The sequence below is a fragment of the Rhinatrema bivittatum genome, chromosome 6 (assembly GCF_901001135.1).
Source record: "Rhinatrema bivittatum chromosome 6, aRhiBiv1.1, whole genome shotgun sequence".
Lineage (NCBI taxonomy): Eukaryota > Metazoa > Chordata > Amphibia > Gymnophiona > Rhinatrematidae > Rhinatrema > Rhinatrema bivittatum.
The window spans coordinates 159,797,334-159,824,502 of NC_042620.1; the positions used below are offsets into that span (position 1 = coordinate 159,797,334).

Sequence of the window (27,169 nt, forward strand, 5' to 3'; positions counted from 1 at the left end):
CCGCACATGCCACCCATGTCTCTGCAACCCGGCCCATCCCATAGGTATGTGCTCATAATATGCATACAGTGGCAGGAAGACTCGGAGTGGCGCCTCCTGATGATGTCAGCCTCCTGCCCTATTTAAACCCAGACCCCACAGCAGTTCCTCGCCTCAGTGCGTGTGGCTTTCTCCTGCATTGTCTTGCTTTGGGTTCCTTGTTCCTGTCTTCTGCCTTGCCCTCTCCTTCCCATTGTTCCGCTTGTCTTGTCTGCTCTCCCTCAGTCCGATTTCCTAAATTCTGACCTCGGCTCTGGACCCTGACCATTCTCATTTGCTGCCCGGATCTGACCCTTGCTTTGGACCTGACCTCACCTTGTCTGCTGCCTGTCCTGACCTCCAGCCCGTCCACTGGATCTCGTTCTTTGCTGCCTGCCCTGACCTTGGACTCTTGTTCTTGCTACCACCCTATGGACCCATATAAGACCTGCCAGCCACCAGAACCCAAGGGTTCAAACTGCAGGGAAAACAGTTGGTATAGGTGAAGCTCCAGTCTGTCCCGTCTCAGGGCGTCTCCGCCTGCTGATGGAGTGGACCTAGCAGGTTTCCTGCTAGGTTGTGTCATCCACTCTTCAGCATCAAGGGTCCACCACACAAATCTGTTACATAAAGAAGGTGATGTTATGGTGGTGAAGCCTGCCCATAACCTTTACTCACAGATTTATACCTTGAATTTCAGTGGGAACTTATGCACGTAGGTTTCCTTTGAAAATTCCCAGGTAAATCAGCTCATACACGCAACACTTTCACCCACACAAAGTTATGCCTGCTCTATTGAGGGCATAATTTGTGTGGGTGAATGCATACTTTTTAAAATGCAAAACGTTTGCGTGCAGTCCACTCCATCTCTGCCTCCCAGAATACCTTTCCATGTTGCAGATAAAAGTGCGCACCAAACTGGGTTACACACAGATTTTTATGTGCATACAGCCCCGGGAAATTTTATCACAGCCATTTATTAGCAATGAAATGTGGTTCTATGCAAGTAAATGACTTGGAAAATACAACCCCAAAGAGAACAACTTTAAGAGGGCTCTAGCTGTGTACCTACTGCATTACCCAGGTAGATCATTAGGGTGAAAACTCTCTCCTGGCTGAGTGGATAAACATATTTATTTATTTATTTATTTATTTATCATTTTTATATACCGAAATTCATGTAACAGAGTTACAAATCAATTCGGTTTACATTTTAACATTAACATGCATGTAAGAATGCTATTACATAGAACAAGGAATATTTGACTTGGAACAACTAAAACTAACATAAACTAAAACTGGGAGGCTGGTATCACCAGAAACCATAAACAATAAATAGTGTGATTTTTTTGTGTAACAGGCTAAACAATAGTTAGACATGTAACCATCTAAACAAAAGCTAAATAAGGATCAGACTAGACAAACTGCGAGTTGATAAGCTGCAAGTAAGGAGTAGGGATGTGAATCGTTTTACGACGATTAAAATTATCGTCCGATAATTTTAATATCGTCTTAAACCGTTATGAAACACAATACAATAGAGATTCTAACGATTTATCGTTATAAATCGTTAGAATCGTGAGCCGGCACACTAAAACCCGCTAAAACCCACCCCCGACCCTTTAAATTAAATCCCCCCCCCTCCCGAACCCCCCCCCCCAAATAACTTAAATTATCTGGTGGTCCAGCGGCAGTCCGGAACGGCAGCGGTCCGGAACGGGCTCCTGCTATTGAATCTTGTTGTCTTCAGCCGGCGCCATTTTCCAAAATGGCGCCGAAAAATGGCGGCGGCCATAGACCAACAGGATTCGACGGCAGGAGGTCCTTCCGGACCCCCGCTGGACTTTTGGCAAGTCTTGTGGGGGTCAGGAGGCCCCCCCCAAGCTGGCCAAAAGTTCCTGGAGGTCCAGCGGGGGTCAGGGAGCGATTTCCCGCCGCGAATCGTTTTCCGTACGGAAAATGGCGCCGGCAGGAGATCAACTGCAGGAGGTCGTTCAGCGAGGCGCCGGAACCCTCGCTGAACGACCTCCTGCAGTCGATCTCCTGCCGGCGCCATTTTCCGTACGGAAAACGATTTGCGGCGGGAAATCGCTCCCTGACCCTCGCTGGACCTCCAGGAACTTTTGGCCAGCTTGGGGGGGGCCTCCTGACCCCCCACAAGACTTGCCAAAAGTCCAGCGGGGGTCCGGAAGGACCTCCTGCCGTCGAATCCTGTTGGTCTATGGCCGCCGCCATTTTTCGGCGCCATTTTGGAAAATGGCGCCGGCTGAAGACAACAAGATTCAATAGCAGGAGCCCGTTCCGGACCGCTGCCGTTCCGGACCGCCGCTGGACCACCAGGTAATTTAAGTTATTTGGGGGGGGGTTTGGGAGGGTGGGGGATTTAATTTAAAGGGTCGGGGGTGGGTTTTAGCGGGTTTTAACGATTTTAGCGGGTTTTAACGATTTTAACGATTTATCACGATATTTTACCCCCCCCCCCAAACGGCAACAATATGATTCCCTCCCCCTCCCAGCCAAAATCGATCGTTAAGACGATCGAGGACACGATTCACATCTCTAGTAAGGAGTGCTAACTGGAGTGGCAGTATTGGTATAGTCTGAAAGGAGTCTTGTAAATAAGGAAGAAGTGAATAGTGGGAGATTATTGGTGTAGATTGAAAGCTTGCTCGAACATCCAAGTTTTGAGTCTTTTTTTGAAGGTGATCGGGCATTGTTCCTGTCGGAGTTCAGGGGGTAACGAGTTCCATTGTTGGGGGCCTGCTTTGGATAGCGATTGTTTGTTTAAAGTGGATTTGATGGCTGGGGCCAGGAGGGTATTCCTGTAAGCTGTTCTCACAGGTCTAGCCATAGCCATCTAGTTTCAAAACATAGCCATCTAGTTTCAAAATGCAGCTGTATTTAGCCATTATGAGGCCAATATTTAGCACTACTTAGCTGAATAAATAGGGACATCTTGCTATGTGGCAGCTGCTGAATATTTGACTATATTCAGTGGCTGCCATTTAGCCAGATAAGTAGTTATCTAGCTAAATAGATAGCTGAATATCTTTGGAGTGGGCAATACGTGGATCAAGGCAGGACAACTTAACCAGATGTGCCTATATTCATCCTTATCCAGTAAAGTTAACCAGTTGATTTCAATCTGCCATTCAGCAGGTCTAACTTAGGCAGATTTAACTTATCCGGCTAAGTAGCAATTTGTACACGGATATCGGCATAGCTGTGCCACTGAATGCTCCTTCTAAGTTATCCAGATAACTTACAAAACCAGATATCTTTGAGTACTGGGACCTAAGTATTTGAATACTGTACCACTTGTCTATCAAATGGTACAAATCTATGTGTGTGTCCTTCATGGAGTCTTCTGATCATTCCTCCCCCTCCCCGAAGCCCCAAATATCTGTGATTGCCCCCATCCTACAACCTGGCTGAGGACGAGACTTTTCCCTAGACTACTCTGGACCGATTGAAAACTGGCCCTTCCCATAAAACTCCCTCAGACACAATAAAGAAGCCTCCTCCCTCCTGTATGAATCTCATGGACCCCGTGACACAGACCAGTGCACATGCAGGTTATATTGTAGTTTCTGCTTGACTGGTGTCATTTTGAATCCATCATGGCCAGGACTCTCCCTTCTGCCACTGGCCTTTGGACCTCGATCAACAAAGTGTAAGGGATGGGTCTTGGTGGGAGTGGGTGAGGTAGAGGAGGTCCTTTTTCATTGGGTTCAGGGGGTGGGGAAGAGGGGAAAGCCATTGGAGACTGTGCAAGGAAAAATCTCACCAGTGAGGGTCTTGGAGAGTCCAGATGTACAGTCCTAATTATGCCACATTTTCAAGGAAAAGATAACTTGGTAGCTTTTCTCCTGAAATGTAATGTAGGTTCCACAAGCCAGAACTGCAAGTGTAGTCAGCTCACACGACCGCTGTCTAAAAACTGACCCCAGAAGGACTTCCACACACATATTCACTGCAATGTCCGCCATGACACCAAAGACCAAGTGCCTCCAGTGCTTGTAAGTCTGCTGAAAAATTTTAAGCATACCTGGAGTTTGCTAATGTATCTCTGTCCTCACTACCCTCCACTGTTTGCCTACGGTAAGTATATATATATATATATATATATATATATATATACACACACACATTTCCCATGCTCAGTTATCTGAGTTGAAACTTAAATAAGGGTAGAAGATATTGTGAAACTATTAAGCATAAAGCTATTTTGCCTTTCATTAGTGCCTCTTGAATTGACATAATGAGTAGGGATGTACAAACTTTTATAACAGACACTCAGGGATCTATATTCAGATGATATTTGGATGAGCAAGTTAACCAGATAAACTTATCCAACTAACTTGGCTGATATTCAGAAGTCCAGATACGCTGCTGAATCTACTTGACTAATAAATTACTGAATAAGTTTGTCTGGCTAACTTTAGACCAGCTGAATAGCAGGTCTAATATGGCTAACTTAGTTGAATATGGCTGAATATCAACAATTATCCAGCTGACTTAGCTGGATAAGTAGCTCCACCTTATAACACCCCATCCCACCTCTCATTTATCCAGATAACTTTTTATCCAAAAGTTATCCAGATAAGTGGCAACCACGAATGTGGTTGACTATTGAAATGGTATCACTTACCCTGGTAAGTCCGAACTTATCCAGCTAAGTGGCGCTAAGTGGCCTGTAGGAAACAAATTTGATGATCCCATGCAAAATCCATATTCAAAGAGAGAGGCTGTCTAGTTGCTAGCAAAAACCACAGCAGAACCATAGAAATCCAACCTGGATCCAAGCAAAATTGCTTCATATTGTCACAATTAGCAGATTTTCACTGATTCCCTCTGAATTTCCTTGGATCTGGTCCAGATTCACTTTTAAGGAAAGCTAAATTTTTCCTATGGGTGTCAAGGAAATCTCTGAACTTTGTCGAACCAGACAGATATCTACCTGATTCCAGTTCAAGTAAAACTAATTTGCACATCCCTAATGCTAAGGCTGTCTAACAAATTTTAAATCTGGATTTCACTCACCCCTTAGATAAATACACTTAAAGATAATTTAATATAGCACATACATTGTGTCGGTTCACAGCACTGACTGTGTGTCATTCAGAATGCTTTACCCAATGATTTCTCCTCCTACTTCGCAGGGCCCCATAGCACCAGCAGTTCACTGGAGCTGCCGGAAAGGAACCAAGCAGCTGAGGCAGAAATGGCTTCTTTTGTCCCTTGTGAGGCTGCAGCAGGAGCTATGATGGCATCATGCCGGGTCCCCATGGCTTCTTCTCTCCTGCTTCCATGCACTTTCACTTCAAAACAGGATGCAATGAAGGGAGAGAAGCCATAGAACTGGGAATATACACACACAGGCTATCCGTTAAGCTAAAAGCTAGTTTTTTCCATGACCCATGAAGTTACAAGATGGGGAGGGGAGAGAAAGAAAGTGGGAAGGATTTAAGAGCACATGTGTGTGTGAGTGAAAAGAACACCCAATAGCAATATTTTACCACCTAATCTTCAAATATTTTCTGGGGAAAGCAATCATTTAAAAATAATCCTGAAAACTACATGAAATACTCTGCAATAAGTAGTTTACTCAAAATAGTAGAAAGTATATGCTTATAGATATATATTCAATAATCATATTTTTTATCCTTTTTAGGTGCCAAAGAATGGTCTGTCCTGTAAACACAGACATTGCTAAAGAAATTTCCTATTTGACAAAAAGAATCACAGTTTTCATTTCTTAATAATTAACAGAGACTAGGGAGGATGACTTTAAAACATGGGAGAGTGCACCCTTATACATATGTATAGGGGCGCACGTGCTCATGTGCATGTTGTAAAATACGTGTAAATCTACCTTACAACACAATCCTGTACCTAAAAGATACATGGCATGTCTTTTCAACATAGCCGAATAAGTTTTGATTTATCTGGCTAAGAAGCGGCAAAGCTTAGACAAGTCTAAAAAAACACTACTTATCTGGCTAAGCAGTGCTTTTTAAGACTTATCTGCTAAGTAAGAAGGCCAGATAAGTAAAAAAAAAAGCACTTAGCTGGATAAGTAAGACAGCCAGGTAACTAGTGTTTGAAGACTTATCTGGCTAAATTAATTAGCGGGATAAGTAACGCTTTTAAATACTTTTCTGGCTCAGTGAAGCGTATCTCCTATATGCGTGTATTTGAGCTCCTAATTTTAAACATGTATGTATGGCAATTTCACACGCATGGTGTATTTTCCTTAGCATTTGTCGGCATTTACATGCACAAGTCGGCCAACTTTAAAACATGTGTGCGTGAAAGAAATGACCAGTTTTACCAATTCAGCCACTAGTTTGCTCTGTCCATCTCTAGGTCATTGAAACCCTCCTGTTTCTTCATCCTGATCTCCCCCCAGTTTACCCACACCCCTCACCCAGTCAGTACTGGAAAGGGGTTGGCCCCCTCCAGTTTTAACGCTGCCTTAAAATTTGATCATCCGACAAGGATGTTGAGATCAGGGACACAGATTTTACTGAATGGAACATCTTTTAAAATGGTGAGGTTAGATGAGTCAAAAGAGCGACTGTTTACGTGCAGCGACCCACGTTGTTGGATAACTTACCACGGGGCTTAAAAGCAGTATTGGCAATGATGAAATTCAGAAAAACGTTAAAAGCAACTCTTTTTCAACAGGCACATAATTTGTACAAATTCTAGGGATGATGACTGTATGCAGGAAATAACATGGCAGATTTAGTAAATAGCTTTATGTGTCTTTGAATGCTTTTAGGCTTTATTTTATGACAGGTTTTAAGGTGCAATTATCTGTCAAAGTTTTTGTATGAAATTTGGTGTGTTTATTGTCTTTTATGTATTTTGATTTTTTATGAGTGTTTTTATGTAAACCACCTATAAACGTTGATAGGTGGTATATATATTTTTAAATAAATAATAAGTAAACACTTTCATTCTCACTTACACCAGATAATTAGCAAGTGTAAATATATGCTAATAACAGACTTATGCGCTTTCACTTTAGTTCTAAAATAGCAACTTATATGCGTAAATGTTGGTCCCACCCAGGAATGCCTCTGAACCGCCCCATTTTTGCATGCGCAAGTTTGCATGCACATATGGACGCATATGTGAACCCTTTATAAAATACATGGTCCATGCATATGTGGTCTTTTTTGCACAAATCTTCTCGAAATTCACCTTATTATGTCCTCCATGCTGCATAAATCTTCTAAATTAAGAAATGCTGTTCTCAATGGGCCCTTCTTATTTACTGTACAAGTGTGAGTAGACTCAGAATAGAGCAGAACAGTGACTTTCTCCTTCAGCTGAGATTTCAACATGAAAACACCATCATCTTCTTATAAATCACTAAAGTTTCTCTCTTCCATTCACAGAGGAATGTTTCTAAATGTCATTTCACTGAATATTCACTGGTCTCAGAAAACCATCAAGGTAGAAAATCTGCTGGCTGAGTAACCGTACTGCCAATCTGACTAGGCTGAACAAAGCCTAGGGGCTCACCTATTAACTTACAAACATTTTTCACAAAAAAAGCCTATGTGTGGAAAAAAAGCATGAAAATGCCTGAAAACGTGTAAAAAGGGCAACATTTCAGTGTCTTTATGTGTATTTGTGCAGCTATCAGCTCTTTTGAAGTTATGCAAGTTTTGGCTAGCCTTCATTGTAGACTTTTGCGCATAAATCACTACAAGTGAAAGTTTATTTAAATTAATAAATAATAAGCTGCTGCCAAGCAAAAACATGCATAGCAGCTCATTATTTATGAATCAGTAGAAAATCGGCATGCAAAAAAGATAACCAAACTCAACGAATTGTAATTATCTTTTTCCAGCCATTCTGGAAGCTAGCCAGCTCATTTATATGGGTAACAAACTTTTAAACTATGCGGCTCTCTGGGTTAGTACATTGGCCTCCTTGTGTTTTATGTCAACTCTTAATGGCAAATCACTCAAGCATAGAAGCACAGCAATCACTTCAGAAATGCTGACAAAATAGAACATGTTCCACATTTACCCCAAACTGCTGAATGACTTGTATATATTGCTTAAAACGGCTTCTCAAACTGTGGGTCCCAAAACCTTCAGCTGGGGTTACAACTGCCTCAAATAGCAGTGCTCTTTAGGTACCATCAGCAGCATTAATGTAGAAGTCAGCATGGGGCCTGTCAACCAGCATGCACTCACCAGCCCTGCAGTGGTCCTTCATGAGTATCTGTAATGGGAAGCCCTGTGTCAGGGCAGGACCTGTGAGCTTGCACTGTCTCTCAGTTCCCAAGCTGGCTGTCATTGCTAATGCTGCTGCCTCGTGCAGATCACCATCAGGCTTGGAACCACTCATGAGGGGAGGGCGCAGTGTGCATGGGTCAGAGAAGATTGACACTGCTTCTTTCTCCTTACCTACCACTGAACCTACCCAAGAGAAAAAATTGCCCTTGTCATCAGCCTATATTCTCTTCCCACCTTTGGCCTGGGGCCCATAGGAAAATGTTTCCGCTACCCCTGGCCAGGGGTATTTCTGGAGGATGGGTTGTTTGAAGGGAGGGATCACAGACACAGGAGGATTTTGAGGGTTGCATCAAGTGGTGAAGAATTGACTGTGGATGATGAGAGAGGAGAATGACAGAAGATCGACTAGGGGATGTAAGAAATAAGCTAGGGTGAGAGACGGCTAGTTATAGGGGATGTTAGAAAGGGGGAAGTGGCGAGGCTATGAGGTGAGAGAAAGGGGATGGGAGATGAGAGAGAAGGGAATGAGGGACGGTTTGAGAGGGAGGAGCTGACAGAGGTTCAAGTTGGGATTATAAAATCGGCCTGAAGGTGAGAGAGGATTAGCTATGAGGATGCAAAAAGGGCTTGAGGGGTTGAGAGAGGGGATAGGTTGGGGAGGTGAAAATAGCTGGGAGATGTAAGAGAGGGTCTGCTGAAGATGGAGAAGATTACAGGAGGTTATCCTCTGGAAAGAGTGTAGGTTGAGAGAAGGGATTCAGCTGGAGTGTGGGGAAGATGAGAATAGAATGATTGTTAGAGAAGGACAGCACCCTATTAATTTGTTTTGTTCATCCTCTGGGTTAATGTGAATTTTCAAGTGCTAAAATAGAGTCACACTGAGAAGCCCTGGCTTAGAAAAATGGTCTGGGAACCAGAAGTCTTCGGTTCAAACCTCGCTTCTGCCACAGACACTCACTGTGACTTTGGATGAGTGGCTATCTCTCACTGCCTCAGGCTGTACACGTTCTGGGGCAAAGACTCATTGTATCTGTACACAATTTTCTGCCATTCTACCACAAGCAAACGTACATTAAGAACAGATTTTGCGACCATTTGCATTGACCTTTATTTTTTTCCATTTCCTTAGATTACCCTGATGTTCACTGGACTTATTTGTTTTGATATTTGAGTTGTATTGTTCTATGCCTATGACTACACAACCTTGTCGATTATAATCAGGGAAAGTGGTCAATATATTTTTTAATTAAGTTAAATTAAATTAAATGTTGTTCTTATTTCCAGATAAACAGAATTGTGTGCATACCATAGTACCCTCACTGCTTGGGGCTTACTTCAGTAAAAATCTGCATGTCATCTGAAGAAATTTTTCCTCCTTTAGATTCCCAAATTGGAAGTTTGCATTTTAAAAAGGATATAGAGCAGCTTTTAAACTAGAACAAGGGGGAAAGCCGACAGTCACTCAGCAGTGCATGGTTTGGAGGAATGTATCCTTGAAGGATACTAATGAAACAGGAGAGTTAGGGCATCCCAACAGAAAGGTTCCAATAAAAGCAAAAGTAGTCCATGTGCCTATACGTAAATAATCACCTGAGCTAAAGAATTCCAAGTTATCCTTATCAACTGAAAAACAAGTTGTTAATACAAACAAAAAATGCACTTTGAAATGTCTGTATGCCAATGCCAGAAGTCTAAAAAGTAAGATGGGAGAGTTAGAGTATATAGCAGTGAATTATGAGATATACATAACTGGCATCTCAGAGACCTAGTGGAAGGAGGATAACCAATGGGACAGTGCTATATCAGGGTACAAATTATATTGCAATGATAGGAGGATCAACTTGGTGGGGGTGTGGCACTTTATGTCCGTGAGGGCATAGAGTCCAACAGGATAAAGATCATACAAGAGACCAAAAGCTCAGAAGAATCTATATGGGTAGAAATCCCATGTGTGTTGGGTAAGAGTATAGTGATAGTATACTATCATCCACCTGGCCAAAATGATCAGACAAATGATGAAATGCTAAGAGAAATCAGGGAAGCTAACCAATATGGCAGTGCAGTAATAATGGGAGATTTCAATAACCCTAATATTAACTGGGTAAATATAACAATAGAACATGCTAGAGACATAAAGTTCCTGGATGGAATAAACGACTGCTTCATGAAGAAATTGTTCAGGAACCAAGAGATGGAGCTATGTTAGATTTAATTCTTAATGGAATGCAGGATTTGGTGAGAGAGGTAACGGTGGTGGGACCACTTGGCAATATGATAATAACATGATCAAATTTGAACTAATGACTGGAAGGGGAACAATATGTAAATCTATAGCTCTAACATTACATTTTCAAAAGGGAAACTATGGTAAAAAGAAGAAAATAGTCAGAAAAAAACTGAAAGGTGCAGCTGCAAAGGTTAAAAGTGTACAACAGGCGAGGACATTGTTTAAAAATACAACCTTAGAAGCGCAGTCCAGATGTATTCCACACATTAAGAAAGGTATAAGGAAGGTAAAACGATTAACGGCATGATTAAAAGGTGAGATGAAAGAGGCTATTTTAGCCAAAAAAAATCTTTCAAAAATTGGAAGAAGGATCCATCTAAAGAAAATAGGAAAAAACCTAAGCATTGCCAAGTTAAGTGTAAAACACTGATATGGCAGGCTAAGAGAGAATTTGAAATGATGTTGGCCATAGAGACAAAAACTCATAATAAAATCTTTTAAAAATATGTCCAAAGCAAGAAACCTGTGAGGGAGTCTGTTGGGCCATTAAATGACAGAGGGGTTACTTAGGGAAGATAAGGCCATTGCAGAAGACTAAATACATTCTTTGCTTCTGTATTTACTAATGAAGATGTTGGGGAGATACCGGTTCCAGAGATGGTTTTCAAGAGTGATGAGTCAGATGAACTGAACCAAATCACTATGAACATGGATGTTGCACTCGGGGGTGGACCCTTGTCCTGGAGCAGTGGAGAACAGCTCCCTGATAGGGACCAGGAAGCACCTGCCTCCAGGGGGTGGAGCACTGGAGGAGACAGAGGCAAGGATGAGCTTCACCACTGGAAGCCCGAGGAGCCCATAGGGACCTGGTCCACTTGGACTTAGGTGGGCCTCGCAGGGTCTCCTGGAGAGGTAGTAGACAGGCGTGCCCACAGACAGCAGGGGAGCGTGGTTGGACTAAAGGTTGTAGGTCTGATGGAGCAAGGAAGACCAGAACAGCGTAGGCGATGACAAGGCAAGGGACAGAGCCAGAATCAGGAGGCGTGTTCAATCAGGCAGAGGTCAGAATCTGGGAGTCAGTCCAAGGAGTAGTCAACAAGGCAGATGTCAGTTTCCAGAGGTCAGACGAGGTCACAAGGCAGGCAGAGGTCAGGAGGCAGGCAGCAGGTAGAGAGGTCAAGGAATAGGCCAAGGTCAGTACCAGAGAGATAGTCTGAGGGTACTACCTGGGAGTCGGACGGACAGATGCAGGGACAGAGGGACGCTGGAACAGTAGGATCCAGGAACAAGGCTGGAATGGTAGGATCCTGGAACAAGGCTAGATGGAACAAGGCTTAGAATGCAGTGACAATCTAGCACACAATGCAATGCCGACCCGATTGCCAAGGCAAGGAAGTGCAGGCAGCAACTTCCTTAATTAGTTCCTTCAATCAGGGCGTGCCATGGAGCTAGGACCCGCCCCTGGCCCTACAAGAGGAATGCATCAGTAACATGGGATCCACTTAGTGTTTGGGTACTTGCCAGGTACTTGTAGTTTCGAGTGGTCACTGTTGGAAACAGGATGCTGGGCTTGATGGACCCCTTGGTCTGAACCAGCAGGGCAACGTCTTATGTTTTTACCAAACAAGAAATAAATGAAATAAGGATTTGCTGCATTTATAAAGTGTAAATGAACAGAAGTACAGCGGCAGCAAGACTGAACTACCCTAAATAATCTTTATTATAAGTGAAGAGAATTTCTAGTTAGAATTGCAGCAACCTGACTGGCTGAAGACAAATTGCATTAAAAGGCTCTAGAAATGCCATATTTCACTGAACAAGCCAATTTGCAAATCCAAGTCAATTAATTTATTTTAGAAAGTCTCTTGCAAAATTTTTTTGGGAAAATTCCTTAAATCAACAATGCGCTCTAGACAGGAAATGAATTGGTAGTTGCTGCCCTGTCTTGGCTAAAGCCATTGATCTTTGCCTCAGAACTTCAGCTTCTCCAAGGGGGCATTAACTGCCAGTAAATGCTATAATTGCTTTGGTAGAAAAGCTAGATCCTTGAAACTCCTCCACTCAAAATCTCAGCAAACAGATGACCCTATTTTTATCACTGAGGCTGGAGCAATTCATGTTACCTGGTTGGATACAATGCTTTCTTGTCCTTGAACAGTTCACTGGCTTCCAGTTTCTCTTCGTAGGTCAGCTTCTGTTGATCTGTGAACTGGTCCCGGTATTTTTTACACTAAAAAGTAAACAATATTGAACACATTGGTGTTTTTGTTAAAAGATCGGTTTATTACAGCTTTGCCAAGCTTTTCATAGTGCACACCTACTAGTTTCTACTGTGTGTGTGTCATATTTGTGTTCTTCTCATGTGACCCTACTCCATCTTGTTTAGTGCAGAATGACTGGAGCAATCATCAGCACTAGTAAGCAGCCTACTGCTCTATTTACAACTGCCTTCAGAGCCATCACCAAAATCAAGACATTTTTGTTGAAAAGAATGTTTGTTTTTCCCCCAGAATCTCTGTAAATAAGGTGCACAACTCAGATGTTGTGATGTGTTTAAATTCCCTTCTACTGGCAGTAAATTTCTTATGGTAAGAAAATCTGGCCATTAATATATTACTTCCCCTCTGTTTCAGAACTTGGGTTAAAGAAACACTCCAAAGACTGCTGCATTTTTCTGAAAACAAAAAAGGAAAAAGAAAAAGAAAAAAAACTATATGAGGCATTCCGAACTGCTCGGTAATTGAGTTCAGAAAGTTTACCTTACAGCCTCCCTTTGGTTTAATAAGGTGGGCAACCACTGGCATGTTTACTTCCATAGGCAATATTCCTGACCATGAGAAATCGCCACTCTCTGCCCATGTTTGTAGCAACCTACTACACTGAAACATAGGGCACAGTGTGCTATATATAAGTTCTAGCTTCTTTCTAAACTCAAAATACCAAGTTATCCATCTTGGTGGCAAAACGGTGTTGCCATTATGCAGATCATCAAGGCTCAAGTCTCTTCCATAAAGGTGATAGCAGAGTTTTGGAATATTACAAACTTCATTTGTTTGCTCACTCCTGGCTGGTTTATTTCAGTTAACCTCTCTCAATCACAAGGAGGAGACCAGTGCGATAAAAAAAAAAAATTCAAAAGCAAGAACAAAAAAACCAAATGTCAATGTACTTTGTACATAGAGGGCCGGATTTTAATAGCTACGCGCGGGCATAGATTTATGCGTGGAACCCGGCACGCACAAATCTATGCCCGATTTTATAACATGCGCGCGTGCAGCCGCGCGCATGTTATAAAATCGGGCATAGATTTATGCGCGGAACCCGGCACGCACAAATCTATGCTCGATTTTATAACATGCGCGCGTGCAGCCGCGCGCATGTTATAAAATCCGGGGTTGGTGCACGCAAGGGGGTGCACCTTGTACGCGCCGAGCCCTAGGGGAGCCCCGATGGCTTTCCCGGTTCCCTCTGAGGCCGCTCTGAAATCAGAGCGGCCTCGGAGGGAACTTTCCTTCCGCTCTCCCCCTCTCTTCCCCTATCTAACCCACCCCCCAGCCCTACCTAAATCCCCCCCCCACCTTTATTTTGTTATTTACGCCTGCCTCTAGCAGGCGTAACTTGTGCCGGCCGGCCGGCTGCCGGTGAGGGATCCCCCAGAACGGCCGCTGTTCCGGAGGCCTTGGTCTCGTCCCCGGACCGGCACCCTGCCCACACCCCCGCCCCTTTTTCAAAGACCCGGGACATACGCGCGTTCCGGGGTTTGCGCGTGTCGCTGGGCCTATGCAAAATAGGCTCGGTACGCGTAACCCCCCCTGTTCGCTTAAATCCAGCCGGATTTACGCATGCAGGGCTTTTAAAATCTGCCTCAGAGAGAGTCATTTTCAAAGGGACTTCTGTGGGTAAAGTAATGCTTTACATATAGAAATTGCCCTTTAGAAACTTGCGTGACTGGTACGAGTGTAACGTTCTGTGCGTGCACACTGTATAGAGATACTTTTACATGCATTAGGGAGAGTCTGGGTAGGTTTGGGACTTCCGTGCATATTTTTTAATTTTAAAAGTATGAGAGTAACTTTAAAACAAGTGACCAAGTGCCCACATACTCAGATATAAGGATACATGTGCGCACGCGCTTGTCTTTTATATCATGAGTGCAAATACGCGCGCATAATATAAAATATGTGTAAATCTACCCAACAACATATTTGCATATCTAAAAATACATGGCATGAAATGTTGAACATAGCTGGATAAGCAGCATTTTTACACTTCTTCACCTAGCCAGATAAGTGGCAGTTTTTCAGACTTATCCGGCTAAGTGCCAGCAGCGCTGCCACTTACCCAGAGAAGTAAAAGTTTATCCGGATAAGTGGCACAAATCTGCTCTATGAGCATTGTTTTCCTCCTAATTCTAATCATTTACATGAGAAGATTTAACTCGTGTATTTTTCTTATCAGTTGTTGGCTTTTGCACGTGCAATTCCTCAGATTTTGTAAAATTTATTTAGAACTTTTCTACGCTGACATTCAAGTGAATATCACATCGGTTTACAATGAACAGGGGTAACAAATAACTTTAGGAAATAAGAAATGACATGTAACGAAAGGGAGCTAGGGGAGGGGAGAAAGGGCTGGAGTAGCAAAGTCAGGTGCATGCAAGGTAAGGTAACAAAATAGAATGTTAACACTTGTTTATGCTAAAAGTAACCATTATTTACAATATATACAGTATATTCAATCTGCAGGGGAGGAGGTAGCTGGGATGTAGCCGGGAAGTAGGGTCTGTGAGGTTTAGTGAAGGCTTGAGAGAATCGCCAAGTTTTAAGGTTTTTTTTAAAGCATGTTACCAGTTTTACCAATGAGTCCACCAGTTTGCCTGGTCTGTCTGCAGCGAGGGAAGTCCCCCCATGTCTCCCAGACCACTTTACCCTGTCACTTTTTCACTTTTAAGAGGTTTGCGATCACTTCCACCAGAGACTGAGCAGCAGTAAATTTATGCAAGTACGAGACTTATGCTCCTCACTTTGGCAGGTTTTAAAATAGCAACTTATTTGCGTAAATGTTGGCCCTGCCCCAGAACGCCCCTGACACGCCTCGTTTTTGTGTATGTTGTGCTGTTCGCGCACATATGCATGTACTTTGCTGCTCTTAAAATGTGAGTTGTGAGTAATCCGCCCAAACACTCGCATACACAGGCCTTTTTATGTGAGCAGCTCTTTTAAAATTCACCTATATGCACATACATTTTCTCAGGAAAACTACGAGCACCAAATATCAGGTGTAGTTGTGCGTGCACAGTTTTGCTGGGATGATTTTTCAAAGCAGACTTATGTGCATAAATCCACTTTGAAAATTTTGTGGAACTTATCCAGATATTTTCTGGTGTTTCAAAGTCACTCCCAAGTGTGTAAACATATGTAGGCAGAGAGACAGCCAAACTGTTACTGACTGTCGTTCACAACAAAAAGCATTTATAAGACTTAGGAGTACATGCATCTGAAAAGGAAGAACAAATACTGTTATTTGCTAATTAGGTTTGCTGACAGGAATTTTTAAATCATGGCAATCAGAGATGTTTTAGGTACCTAAGGTAATAACAGTCGTCCAACTGGACACTCAGTGCTTCAATTTATGTCCTTTGCTGTAATAAATAGGGTGCCAGTAGAAGAAAGGATGAAATTCAAACTTCTTGCCTTGCTTTCTGCGTCTTGTGAGAGAAGGGACCAACTTTTTTGAAGATTAGATCGTATTAATATATCCCTGGAAGAGAGCTGTGCATTTGCTGCAAGTCCCTATCAATCAGGTCATGAAATTGTCTTTTTTTTTTTCCAGGTGACAGCATCTTTTTCCATGGCAGTACCTGATCTGTGAAGCGGCCTTCCATTAGAAATGAGGCAGGAATTGAATCTTGTAACTTAGAAAAAGATCATATTTCCAGAGTCAGACTGAATACTGGTTCTGAGGTGTTGGGACAATGGACAGGGGTTTCTGGGCTATACTATTGCTGTTTTTGCTAGATGAAAAGTGGCAGACTGCAGGTCATGGACAGATTATTGCAAGAGCTTGGAGACTTATCAGGTGATATGAAACATTACGTTTTGGGTTATGGCTTCCCTAATTTGGCATCCCATTCACCCACAACCACTACCCCCCATCCTCCCACCTTACCTTGACACCCCCCCCCCCCCCGCCCAAACCTCAAGACCACCAGGAGCATGATAGATTCACAACTGGATGCTGCCAGGAGCGGTACAAATGTACCGCACTCTTGGCGGTCTTGGGGAGTTCCAGGTGGAGTGGGAAGGTGGGCCTAAGGGTTGCAGGTGGGTGGAAAGGATGGGGTGAGAGTTAGGAGAGGGCCTGGAATTCACACAGGATTTTTCATATTGATGGGAGAAGGCTCCTCAGGCCGTTATAGCCACAAATTCTTTTAATTCATTTTTTAGGGGGTGGGGGGTAGTTTGGGGGGAAGAATTGGGTACTATGTCTCAATATGATGTTTACTATTTTATTTTTAAGAGGGGGTGTTTGAACGATTAGTCCTGCTAGCCTGGAAGGGTTTGTTTTTAAGTTATCCATCTATATTCTGAATATAGTGTATTAAGGTTCCAGTTATCTGCGTACATGCATCTAGGTAATTTTAGGACTGCTCTAAGGTAACTGCTCTGGATACCTTAGTCGGATAATGCTAAATATCAACATTTTCTGGCTAATTCTGGCCTGCCCTGTAACGCCCCTAAATTATCCCTATAAATTTTATCCGGCTAAACAGTTAGCCAGACAACTTATGGATGTTCGGACCAGAAGAAAATTCAAACCCCTAGGGTTTGTCCGGTTAACTCCCAACTTAGCCAGACAAATCCCTTTGAATATGGACCTCTGTATTTATATATAGTGCAATAACACGTCTATGTAAAATACTTTGGGTATCCCGTTAAGGTCCAGGAAGACAGTATAAAGGTTTGCATAAACAAACAAAACAAATAATTAAATAAATTAAAAAAAAACTGCTTTATTTTTTAGTTTTGTTTTTGAAGAAAACCCATAGATTATACACAACTAGAACTCAGATGCAAGAGAGACCCTCTATGCTGTTGAAATGAGAATTGATGCTGATCCTGAGCTAAAGCATAAAAATAAGCCGTTATATTTTAGCGGGAACATACAAATTATATCCAGGCTAACTGAAAGCTTTAGTTTCATTTTCCAACCATGACAAGGCTGGCCGGCTTGAAGTCTGTCACGTGCCAAAATGGAAAGAGCAAAATTTTAAAGTTTAAAAATCATCCTGAGTAAAACATCTAAAATTCCCTGAAGCAAAAATAATTCAGTGGAGACATTCAAAATCTAGGGCTTGTGCACTAAAGGTTTTCTCCCATTTTGTTTCTGTAGGAAAAGTACTTAGCATATAAAGCCCTAAGTGATTTTTGAAGTAAAAGATAAAAAAGTACCCTCCATAAATGGAAAATCCTTTTCATTTCTTTGTGAGTGGAATCCAAGAAAGAGTAGGGTCTTGCAGGCCAGTTCTGGTCTATTGGTGATAAAGAAGGCATCTTGGTCTTCATGTCCAGGAAGTACTTCTGCATCTATGATAAAATTTAAGATGGCACTGCATTATTCATTTGAACTCAAGAAGGATGAAGTGCATCAAACAGACAATATCTCCTGTGATTTACCATAAACCACCTTGCAAGCCAGCCTGTGGCTCCTGAAACTGAAAGTATGGAACCCTTCACATCATGGGAGGTCGATCGGACCCAGTATCCGGTCAGCCAAGATAATGTGGGCTCAGGAACGGAGAGCAGGCCCGTGGTTTTGGCGGGTAGAGGGGGGAGATGAGGCAAAGAAGCAGGGTCATATTTAGGGCAGGGTGAGCAGTTAGGGGATGAGGGAGGGGGGGGGGTTGCATGGGATCAGGAAGGAGCTGAGTAGGCTCCAGGTAAGAAGGCCCTGATTGGGCAAGTTGTGTGATGCGGGAGTGTTGGCTGGCCTGGATAGGCCAGCTGACATGAGGTCATAAAATAGGCGGGGTTACTATCCTGCACACAGCTGGCTCAGTCACTTGCCAGAAATGCTGCAGCTAGCTGGTCTTTTCCCTCCCACCTGCCCTTTTCTTCTGTTCTTGTGTTGTATGGGGTATTGTTGTCACAGCGGGAAGGGGGGGGGGGGGGGGTTGTTGAAGCAGATGGCCCGAGCCACTACAGCTCATGTTGTTATTGTTAATGATTGTTCCTGCTACAACTTGTATTGGTTGACAACAGGGGGGCGGGGGGCAGTTTGAGGTACGGACTCCTTGCTGGGAGGCGGCGGGGGTCCATTGGCCTGACTCCTTGCTGGCTAGTGGCGGGAGTCACTGGGCTGGCTCCTTGCTGGTAGGAGGCGGGGGTCTGAACTCGGTGCAAGCGCTGGAATGTCGAGCCACGTGGCTGATGTTGACCGTCTTGCTGGTGAGTGGCGGACGGTTGGGGGGGGGGGGGTTTCGTTGAATCGAAACTGTGAATGTTATATGCAGGGCTCGGGCCTCCCTGGTGTTAATAAAAGCTGTGACCTTTGTTAAGCCAAACTGATGTCTGTGTATTATTGGAATTGTAAAAGCGGCAGATGCGAGTGAGTGATATCCTGGATGCCCATGTTACCAGTATTCTTTAAGCACTCTTCAGACCATCTTTTAACACACAGAATTTCAACAATTCATACTGAACTGGGGACAGCAAGCGGAAACATGGGTAGGAAATGCCACTTAAAACTCACTAGACGAAAATTAATTAATTTTGTTCTGTACAAATACATGCCAACAATTAGAAATTACCCTAGCTTAAAACAATAAAGCTGTCAATTTCTGGAAAAAACAAAACTGTAGCTATTATAGTCTAATCAGCAATTATTAGTATCTCTTATCCATGGCAGCACAGTTTAGAATTTTGGTATTTCTTTGTGATGCCAGGCATTGCACAATACCCAGATTAAGCACGATAAATACTGAAAAGTTAAAGCTGTTCCCATTTTAGTAGTGCTGAGGCAAGCCAGGATGTATTTTATTTTGATGGTTGAGTCACTTAACCTTTGGCTCTGTTCCATTTAACTGACTTGCGGCATGTTGCAATGGCAAGGTAAGCCAATCCCTGTGCAATCATAACACTTAATTCCAAGCTTAATGGAATGTTCATAATGAAAAGGACATCTCTGGATTAATTACAGCATAGGACTTTCACTTCTAGGAAAAGACTAGTACCATAAATGCACAAAAGCTACCATGACAACCCAGGAAATTAAGTGAATTGGTTTATTTATTTACGTTCTTATATCTCTTGCTAAAACATGCCTGTAACAGCAGTGATAACCATCATAAAAGGAACATGTCTTATTCATTAATACCTGGCTTAGATAACATCATGATGATAATAATAATAATAAATATTCTTGGCTTTGATTATTAACAATCCTGGACTGTCCGTGAGATCCCAGTGGCACTTGCCTGTATGTGCTGCTTGGGCCAAGCAGTCGCATTCTGTCAGGACCATGCTGCTTATGCAGGCGCAGGGCAGGCAGCGACATTCAGAGCACTGAAGAATTGCTGTTGGCCCACCCCTGCACCTTTACGGGGATGGGCCTGATAGAATGCGACAGCTTGGCCCAAGTGGCCTGTGCAGGAAAGTGCTACCAGTAAGGGAAAAGACTGCACCCCTTTAGTATTGGTACATCCTGAGGGAATCCTGCACCCCCTCCCCCTCCACCGTGGCCTAGGTACATCCAGCTCTGTTTATGAATCCTTAATATCTACAAGTGATTATCTTCCTGCAGAGGTGTCCTCACCACTGATCACTCATTTTTAAAAGTTATTTTAAGTGCTTTAATCTTTTAGGTTTCAGATATATTGGGTATGATAGTATGAATATCTTCTTTATTATTTAACTAACCCACATAAGGTCTCATTTACTAAACATTTCTTCCCATAGCCACTAGGGATGTGCAGCCAGAAAGTATTCGTTGGATTCGGGATACGTATTTGTCAGGGCCCAGATACGTTGCATTCGTTCAATGGCGCCCCGATACGTTGATATGTGCATTCTTTTCCGGTTCCCATTAAAGTCAATGGGGGAAGTAGTTGCAGCCTATTTTTGGCTGCAGAACTGGAGTTTTATTATCAATTTTGATGAAACTTCTGGAGAGCAATCATCAGAACAAAAAAACAGCTCCAAGGTACTTAGACTGTCGCAAAGTGGTACCAAAGTGGCATGAATAGCCTAAGGTACTTTAAAGGGGCAAAGGGGTACCAGGATTAAAACACACCACAGCTTCAAAAGAGAGCACCGATAAGAGATGCATGAACCCTCGAAGGCAGCACGACAGGCAAAGCGGCAAGACAAGTGGCATCGACATCCTACAGCACAATGAAGGAGGAACATAGCAAGCAGAAAGACTAGCACCAACACACTGAGCAACCATGATAGTGGCCAGAACACCATAAGGAGTTGAGTGAGTCATCTGGTGTATGGCAGCATGGCACAGAGGCAGAGGGTAGATACAGGCTGGCTACACCCAGGGAGAGTTCCCTTTCCTTTGTGCAGGAAAGGGCTCCCTAGAATGGGTTCGCCCCTAGAGTGGGGTATTTCCGTTGGTGTCTAGTGAGCTCTCGCTGGTCTTTTAAAATCTGGTAGAGTTAGCAGATATAGAAAAGATAATTTTCAAGGCTGAGGCGGAGGAGGTTACCATGTAAACAGTGGTTCAACATGGGTCAGAGGGTAGATACAGGCTGGCTACATCTGGGGAGAGTTCCCTTTCCTTTGAGCTGGGAAGGGCTCCCCGGAATGGGTTGGCTCCTAGAGTGGAGCACGAGCCTTTCAAAGCGTGGCAACCTGGAGCAGGGTCTCACTGTGAGCATGGTCTCACTGTGTTGTGTTTGCCACAGTCTAAGTACCTTGGAGATCTTTTCTTGTTCTGAACATGGGTCAACAGGTGGTAAGAGATAGGATGCAACAACGGGGAGAGTTCTCGTTCCTTTGAGCAGGAAAGGGCTCCCTGGAATGGGTTGGCCCCTAGAGTGTATAATGGTACAAATTGTTAGGATTTAAGCATTTGCAAACAGATCATGACTTCATAAGCAAAACGGAGGAAATTCTCTTCTCTGCCCTGAAAGTAAAGAAAACTGTTTGTTTTATTTAAGGATCCATGGTGTGAAGGATTACTAGTTTGAATTGCCAGAGACTGAGGTTTCCCTTTCCAACGAGGGTTCAGCTGTTAGGACTGGACATAAGGCCTGGACGAACAGGTACAGCAGTCGAGGACAGAGGTCAAGAACACGTAGGGACATAAAGCCTGGACGGACAGGCACAGCAATTGAGGACTGAGTCAATCCTACCTAGGGACATAAGGCCTAGATGGACAGGCACAGCAGTTGAAGACAGAGGTCAAGCCCTTGTAGGGACATAAGGCCTGAATGGACAGGCAAAGTAATCAAGGTAAACCCTTGTAGGGACATAAGGCCTGGACGGACAGGTACAGCAGTCGAGGACAGAGGTGAATCCCACATAGGGACATAACGCCTGGACGAACAGGCAAAGCAATCGAGGTCAAATCCTTGTAGGGACATAAGGCCTGGACGGACAGGCAGAGCAATCGAGGACAGAGTCAATCCCACGTAGGGACATAAGGCCTGGACAAACAGGCAAAGCAATCGAGGTCAAACCCTTGTAGGGACATAAGGCCTGCACAAACAGGCACAGCAGTCGAGGACACAGGTCAATACCACATAGGACATAAGGCCTGGAAGAACAGGCAAGGCAGTCGAGGACAGAGGAGAATCCCACCTAGGGACATAAGGCCTGGATGAACAGGCACAGCAGTTGAGGACAGAGGTCAATCCCACGTAGGGACATAAGGCCTGGACGAACAGGCAAAGCAATCGAGGTCAAACCCTTGTTGGGACATAAGGCCTGGACGGACAGGCACAGCAGTCGAGGACAGAGGTCAAGCCCATGTAGGGACATAAGGCCTGGATAGACAAGCAAAGCAATCGAGGTCAAACTCTTGTAGGGACATAAGGCCTGGACGGACAGGCAAAGCAGTTGAGGTCAAACCCTTATAGGGACATAAGGCCTGGACGGACAGGCACAGCAGTCGAGGACAGAGGTGAATCCCACTTAGGGACATAAGGCCTGGACGAACAGGCAAAGCAATCGAGGTCAAACCCTGTAGGGACATAAGGCCTGGATGGACAGGCACAGCAGTCGAGGACAGAAGTCAAGCCCACGTAGGAACATAAGTACTGGACGAACAGGCACAGCAATCGAGGACAGAGTCAATCCCACCTAGGGACATAAGGCCTGGACCAACAGGCAAGGCAGTCGAGGACAGAGGTGAATCCCACCTAGGGACATAAGGCCTGAATGAACAGGCAAAGCAATTGAGGTCAATCCCACATAGGGACATAAGGTCTGGACGAACAGGCACAGCAGTCGACGACAGAGGTGAATCCCTCCTAGGGACATAAGGCCTGAATGAACAGGCAAAGCAATCGAGGTCAATCCCACATAGGGACATAAGGCCTGGACGAACAGGCACAGCAGTCGAGGACAGAGGTGAATCCCACCTAGGGACATAAGGCCTGGATGGACAGGCACAGCAGTCAAGGACAGAGGTCAAGCCCACATAGGAACATAAGGCCTGGACGAACAGGCACAGCAATCTAGGACAGAGTCAATCCCACTTAGGGACATAAGGCCTGGACAGACAGGCACAGCTGTCGAGGACAGAGGTCAAGCCCACTTAGGGACATAAGGCCTGAATGAACAGGCAAAGCAATCAAGGTCAATCCCACGTAGGGACATAAGGCCTGGACGAACAGGCAAAGCAATCAAGGTCAAACCCTTATAGGGACATAAGGCCTGGACAGGCAGGCACAGCAATCGAGGACAGAGTAAATCCCACGTAGGGACATAAGGCCTGGACGAACAGGCACAGCAGTCGAGGACAGAGGTGAATCCCACCTAGGGACATAAGGCCTGGACGGACAGGCAAAGAATCAAGGTCAAACCCTTGTAGGGACATAAGGCCTGGATGGACAGGCACAGCAGTCGAGGACAGAGGTCAAGCCTACATAGGGACATAAGGCCTGGACGGACAGGCACAGCAATTGAGGACAGAGTCAATCCCACCTAGGGACAAAAGCCTGGACGAACATGCACAGTATTCGAGGACAGAAGTCAAACCCACATAGGGACATAAGGCCTGGATAGATAGGCACAGCAATCGAGGACAGAGTCAATCTCACCTAGGGACATAAGGCCTGGACAGTGGATGGACAGGCACAGTGTTTCAGGTCAGGCCCTTGTAGGGACGTGCGGCCTGGACAGTGGACAGTCAGGCACAGCGTTTCAGGTCAGGTATATGTGCTGCAGTGCTTGTATTATCTGGATCATAGGAGGCAGTTGGTGCTGCTGCAAGGCTTTCAATTGTTTTTATTCATCTTGCCATTCATAGGGAAAATTTGGAAACCCAAGCAAAGGCAGTGTACTTTCAAAAACACTAGCATTTCCATCAACTCTGGTGCCAGCCTTGAGCGGTGAGGGCTCATGATATCCACTGTCATTGAAAAGATACGTTCACTGGGCACACTGGTTGGTGGACATGACAGATATCGCTGAGCCACTTTGGCTAGGTGTGGCCAGACAGTGGACTTGTGTGCCCAATATGCCAGTGGATCTGTCTGTATGTTCTCTGTCAGCTCTGAGAGATATCATGTCACTGACAGCTGTGCTGGTGTCTCCTTTGCTTGGGTGGGCTGAGAGTCACTCATGCCAGCTGCTTTCTCTCTCGCCCATCGCACAACAGATGAATCTTTATGGGCAACATGCCTTTGGTGTTCTGAAGTGGAGGAGGAGGTACTATTTGTTGCTGTTAGAGTGCTGCTCCTGCTTGGGCTAGCAGCATAACTCTCTGAAGTGCCCGCTGTTTCCACCTCTGCTTCACGCCTAATCTGTCTCTGCCTATGGCACTCCTGTTCACGGACTTTTGCTAACAGCAGGTCCTTCACCAATAAGAGACAATCGTACTATAGGGTGAGTTTCCCTTTCACACGGGGATCACAGACTGTGGAGAGCATATATGTGTTCTGTTCTGTTAAAGGCCTTAATCTCTCTTCTACCTGCTGCTGCAAAATGTCCAGACAATGCAGCACCTCAACTGTCATTCCCTCTTCCTGTTTAAAGGCCTCCAAATGTTCATCCAGGAGATTAACTATAGGGATGATGTCAGCCAAGGTGGCACTCCTGGAACTCAGCTCCTCCGTGACATCCTTGAAGGGCTCCAGGATTTTTACTAGCTGACTCATGACTAACCAATCATGATGTCCTAGGGGATTCTGCACATCTATGTCCAGAAAGTTCATGAAGGGGTGTCTGCAGCTCCACTAACCTCTTGAGCATCATAAAGGTAGAATTCTCCCGGGTGGCAATGTCTTGAATGAGACGCTTGTGAGGCATCGCCAAATCAGTCTGCTTTTGTTGGAGAACCTGCCCCGCCTTCACACTTCTGTGGAAGTGCGCTGCTATTTTCCTGCACTTCTATATTAACCTATGCAGGTGTTCATTCTCTTTGTCATTGGAATCCAACCCCAGAGCTGACTTCACTACCAGGTGTAGAGTGTGTGCAAAACATCAGATGTTCTTAAAGCGCCCGTCATTTATTGCCTTAACCATGTTTGCACCATTGTCTGTGTCAAAGAACCCTGCCTGAGGATTCCTGTCTTGCTGGTGTAGTTGCCAGCCCTCCAGCATCTGTCTGATGCATGCTAGAATATTGGCTGTGGTATGGGCCTGGTCCGTCAGGTGGGTGTGCAGTAAAGCCCACCTCCACCCTGATACTTGTTCAGTAATAGAGCTGCTGGCTGCCCCTGCCTCAGCCAGGTCCCACCAGTGGGCTGTCAGGGAGAGGTAAGAGTGTGCAGCATTCATGGCGGTCCAGATATCGCAGGTGAAATGCACTCTCCCCTCTGCCTTAGCTAGAAGCACTTGCATGCAAATGCGACACTGCTTGTACAGGCTGGGGATGACCTTTCTGCTAAATGTGGTTCTGGAGGGGACTTTGTAATTTGGAACTACGAGCTTCAGAAAACACTTGAAACCCACATTCTCCACTAACTGCAAGGGCTGGTCATCAAGGGCAATCATTTCCCCAATGTTCCTGGTTAGAACTTTTGAGGCTGCCTGCCTCCTACCCCGGGATAGCGTTACCGCACTCCACCTCATTTCCTCCATGGTGGGTTGTCGCTTCTGCCACATGTCAGGGGGTTGCTGGCCTGCCACCTGACTGCTAGAAGGGGATGAGGGCATGGGCTGACTCTCCTGCTTTTGAACCACTTTACGCTGCTTGGAAGGGGTCCCCTGACTGGTACTGCCACTATCCCCAGATGGCAGTACTCTTGTTGGGTGTTGCCTCTTCATATGATGCGTCATGCCAAAATTAGATAGATGTTCCATTTGCTTGCCTCTGCTAATATCCCTGCCACAGTAATTACACCGAGCAAAACGCGGGTCATCCGTCACTTTAAAGTGGCTCCAGATCGCAGATGTCTTTCGTGATCCTCCTTTCTCTAAAGCCTTGGGGGTGGATGCTGGCACTAGAGCTGAAGTAGTGGGTGCACCCTGAGAAGCAATGCCAGGGCCTCAGTCACCCTCTGTGCCTGCGCTGATGGCTCTTCCTCCTCCTCCTCCTCCTCCTCATCAGTTTCATCTCTCCCCTGCTGCACTGAAGTGGAGGCTAAGACAGGACTAACTGATCCTCCAAAAGCTTCGTCAGCTGTTACTACTTCCGTTTCTGATGAGAATCCCACACAAGATGATTCTTCATCTGAATCAGAAGCAAACAGTGACTGCGCTACATTGTCAATGCTAAGTGTTAGTCGAGATTTCTGTCCCCCTGCTGCTTTTGGGTGTCGACATTTTGTCTGGCATGACTAAGCCTCCCCTTCCCTCACCTCCAAAATTACAGGGTCAGAAACAGGTGGTGGCAATGGTGATACATCATGGTCAGATTTAATTTTTTTCTGGATGGAACTGCCTGCCCCTCCAAAGAATTTAGATTGTGACAGGTCACCTTTTAACTTTAATGGGGGAGTGGCACTAATGTCTTTTGAAGTGTCTCCTCTGCCAGTTCCAATCACTCGACTACATGTACCTTTCCCTGACATTATGGATTTAATGTCACTGTCTAGTGCCTACTGTCACAGTGCCTTGCTATGCACTAATGTAACATGTGTGGTGTGCACACACATGCAGCTTGCTTGTAAGCACAAAAGAGGCAGACTGGGGATTTCACTGCACAGACTGTCCCAATAATAAAGTTCAGTCTGTTAAACTACCCACTGCCCACTGTCGCAGTGCCTTGCTATGCACAATGTAATGTGTGTGGTGTGCACACACACACACAGCTTGCTTGTAAGCACAAAAGAGGCAGACTGGGGATTTCACTGCACAGACTCTCCCAATAATAAAGTTCAGTCTGTTAAACTACCCTCTGCTCACTGTCACAGTGCCTTGCTATGCACTAATTTTATTTATTTATTTATTTAACTCTTTTCTATACCGACCTTCATGATCTCGATCATATCAGATCGGTTTACAAGGAACAAAGGGAAGTAAAATCGCTAAGAACATTAACAAGAACA

General features: G+C 44.6%; 1 protein-coding gene across 1 annotated transcript in view; it reads right to left on the reverse strand.

Annotated features, from left to right (window-relative positions):
* The window catches only part of MYO1B (myosin IB), a 367,758-nt gene that overhangs the window by 14,124 nt on the left and 326,465 nt on the right, over positions 1-27,169 (reverse strand). Inside the window, 2 exon segments of the mRNA XM_029606086.1 lie at positions 12,630-12,736; positions 17,958-18,092. Coding sequence (XP_029461946.1) covers positions 12,630-12,736; positions 17,958-18,092 — 242 coding nt within the window.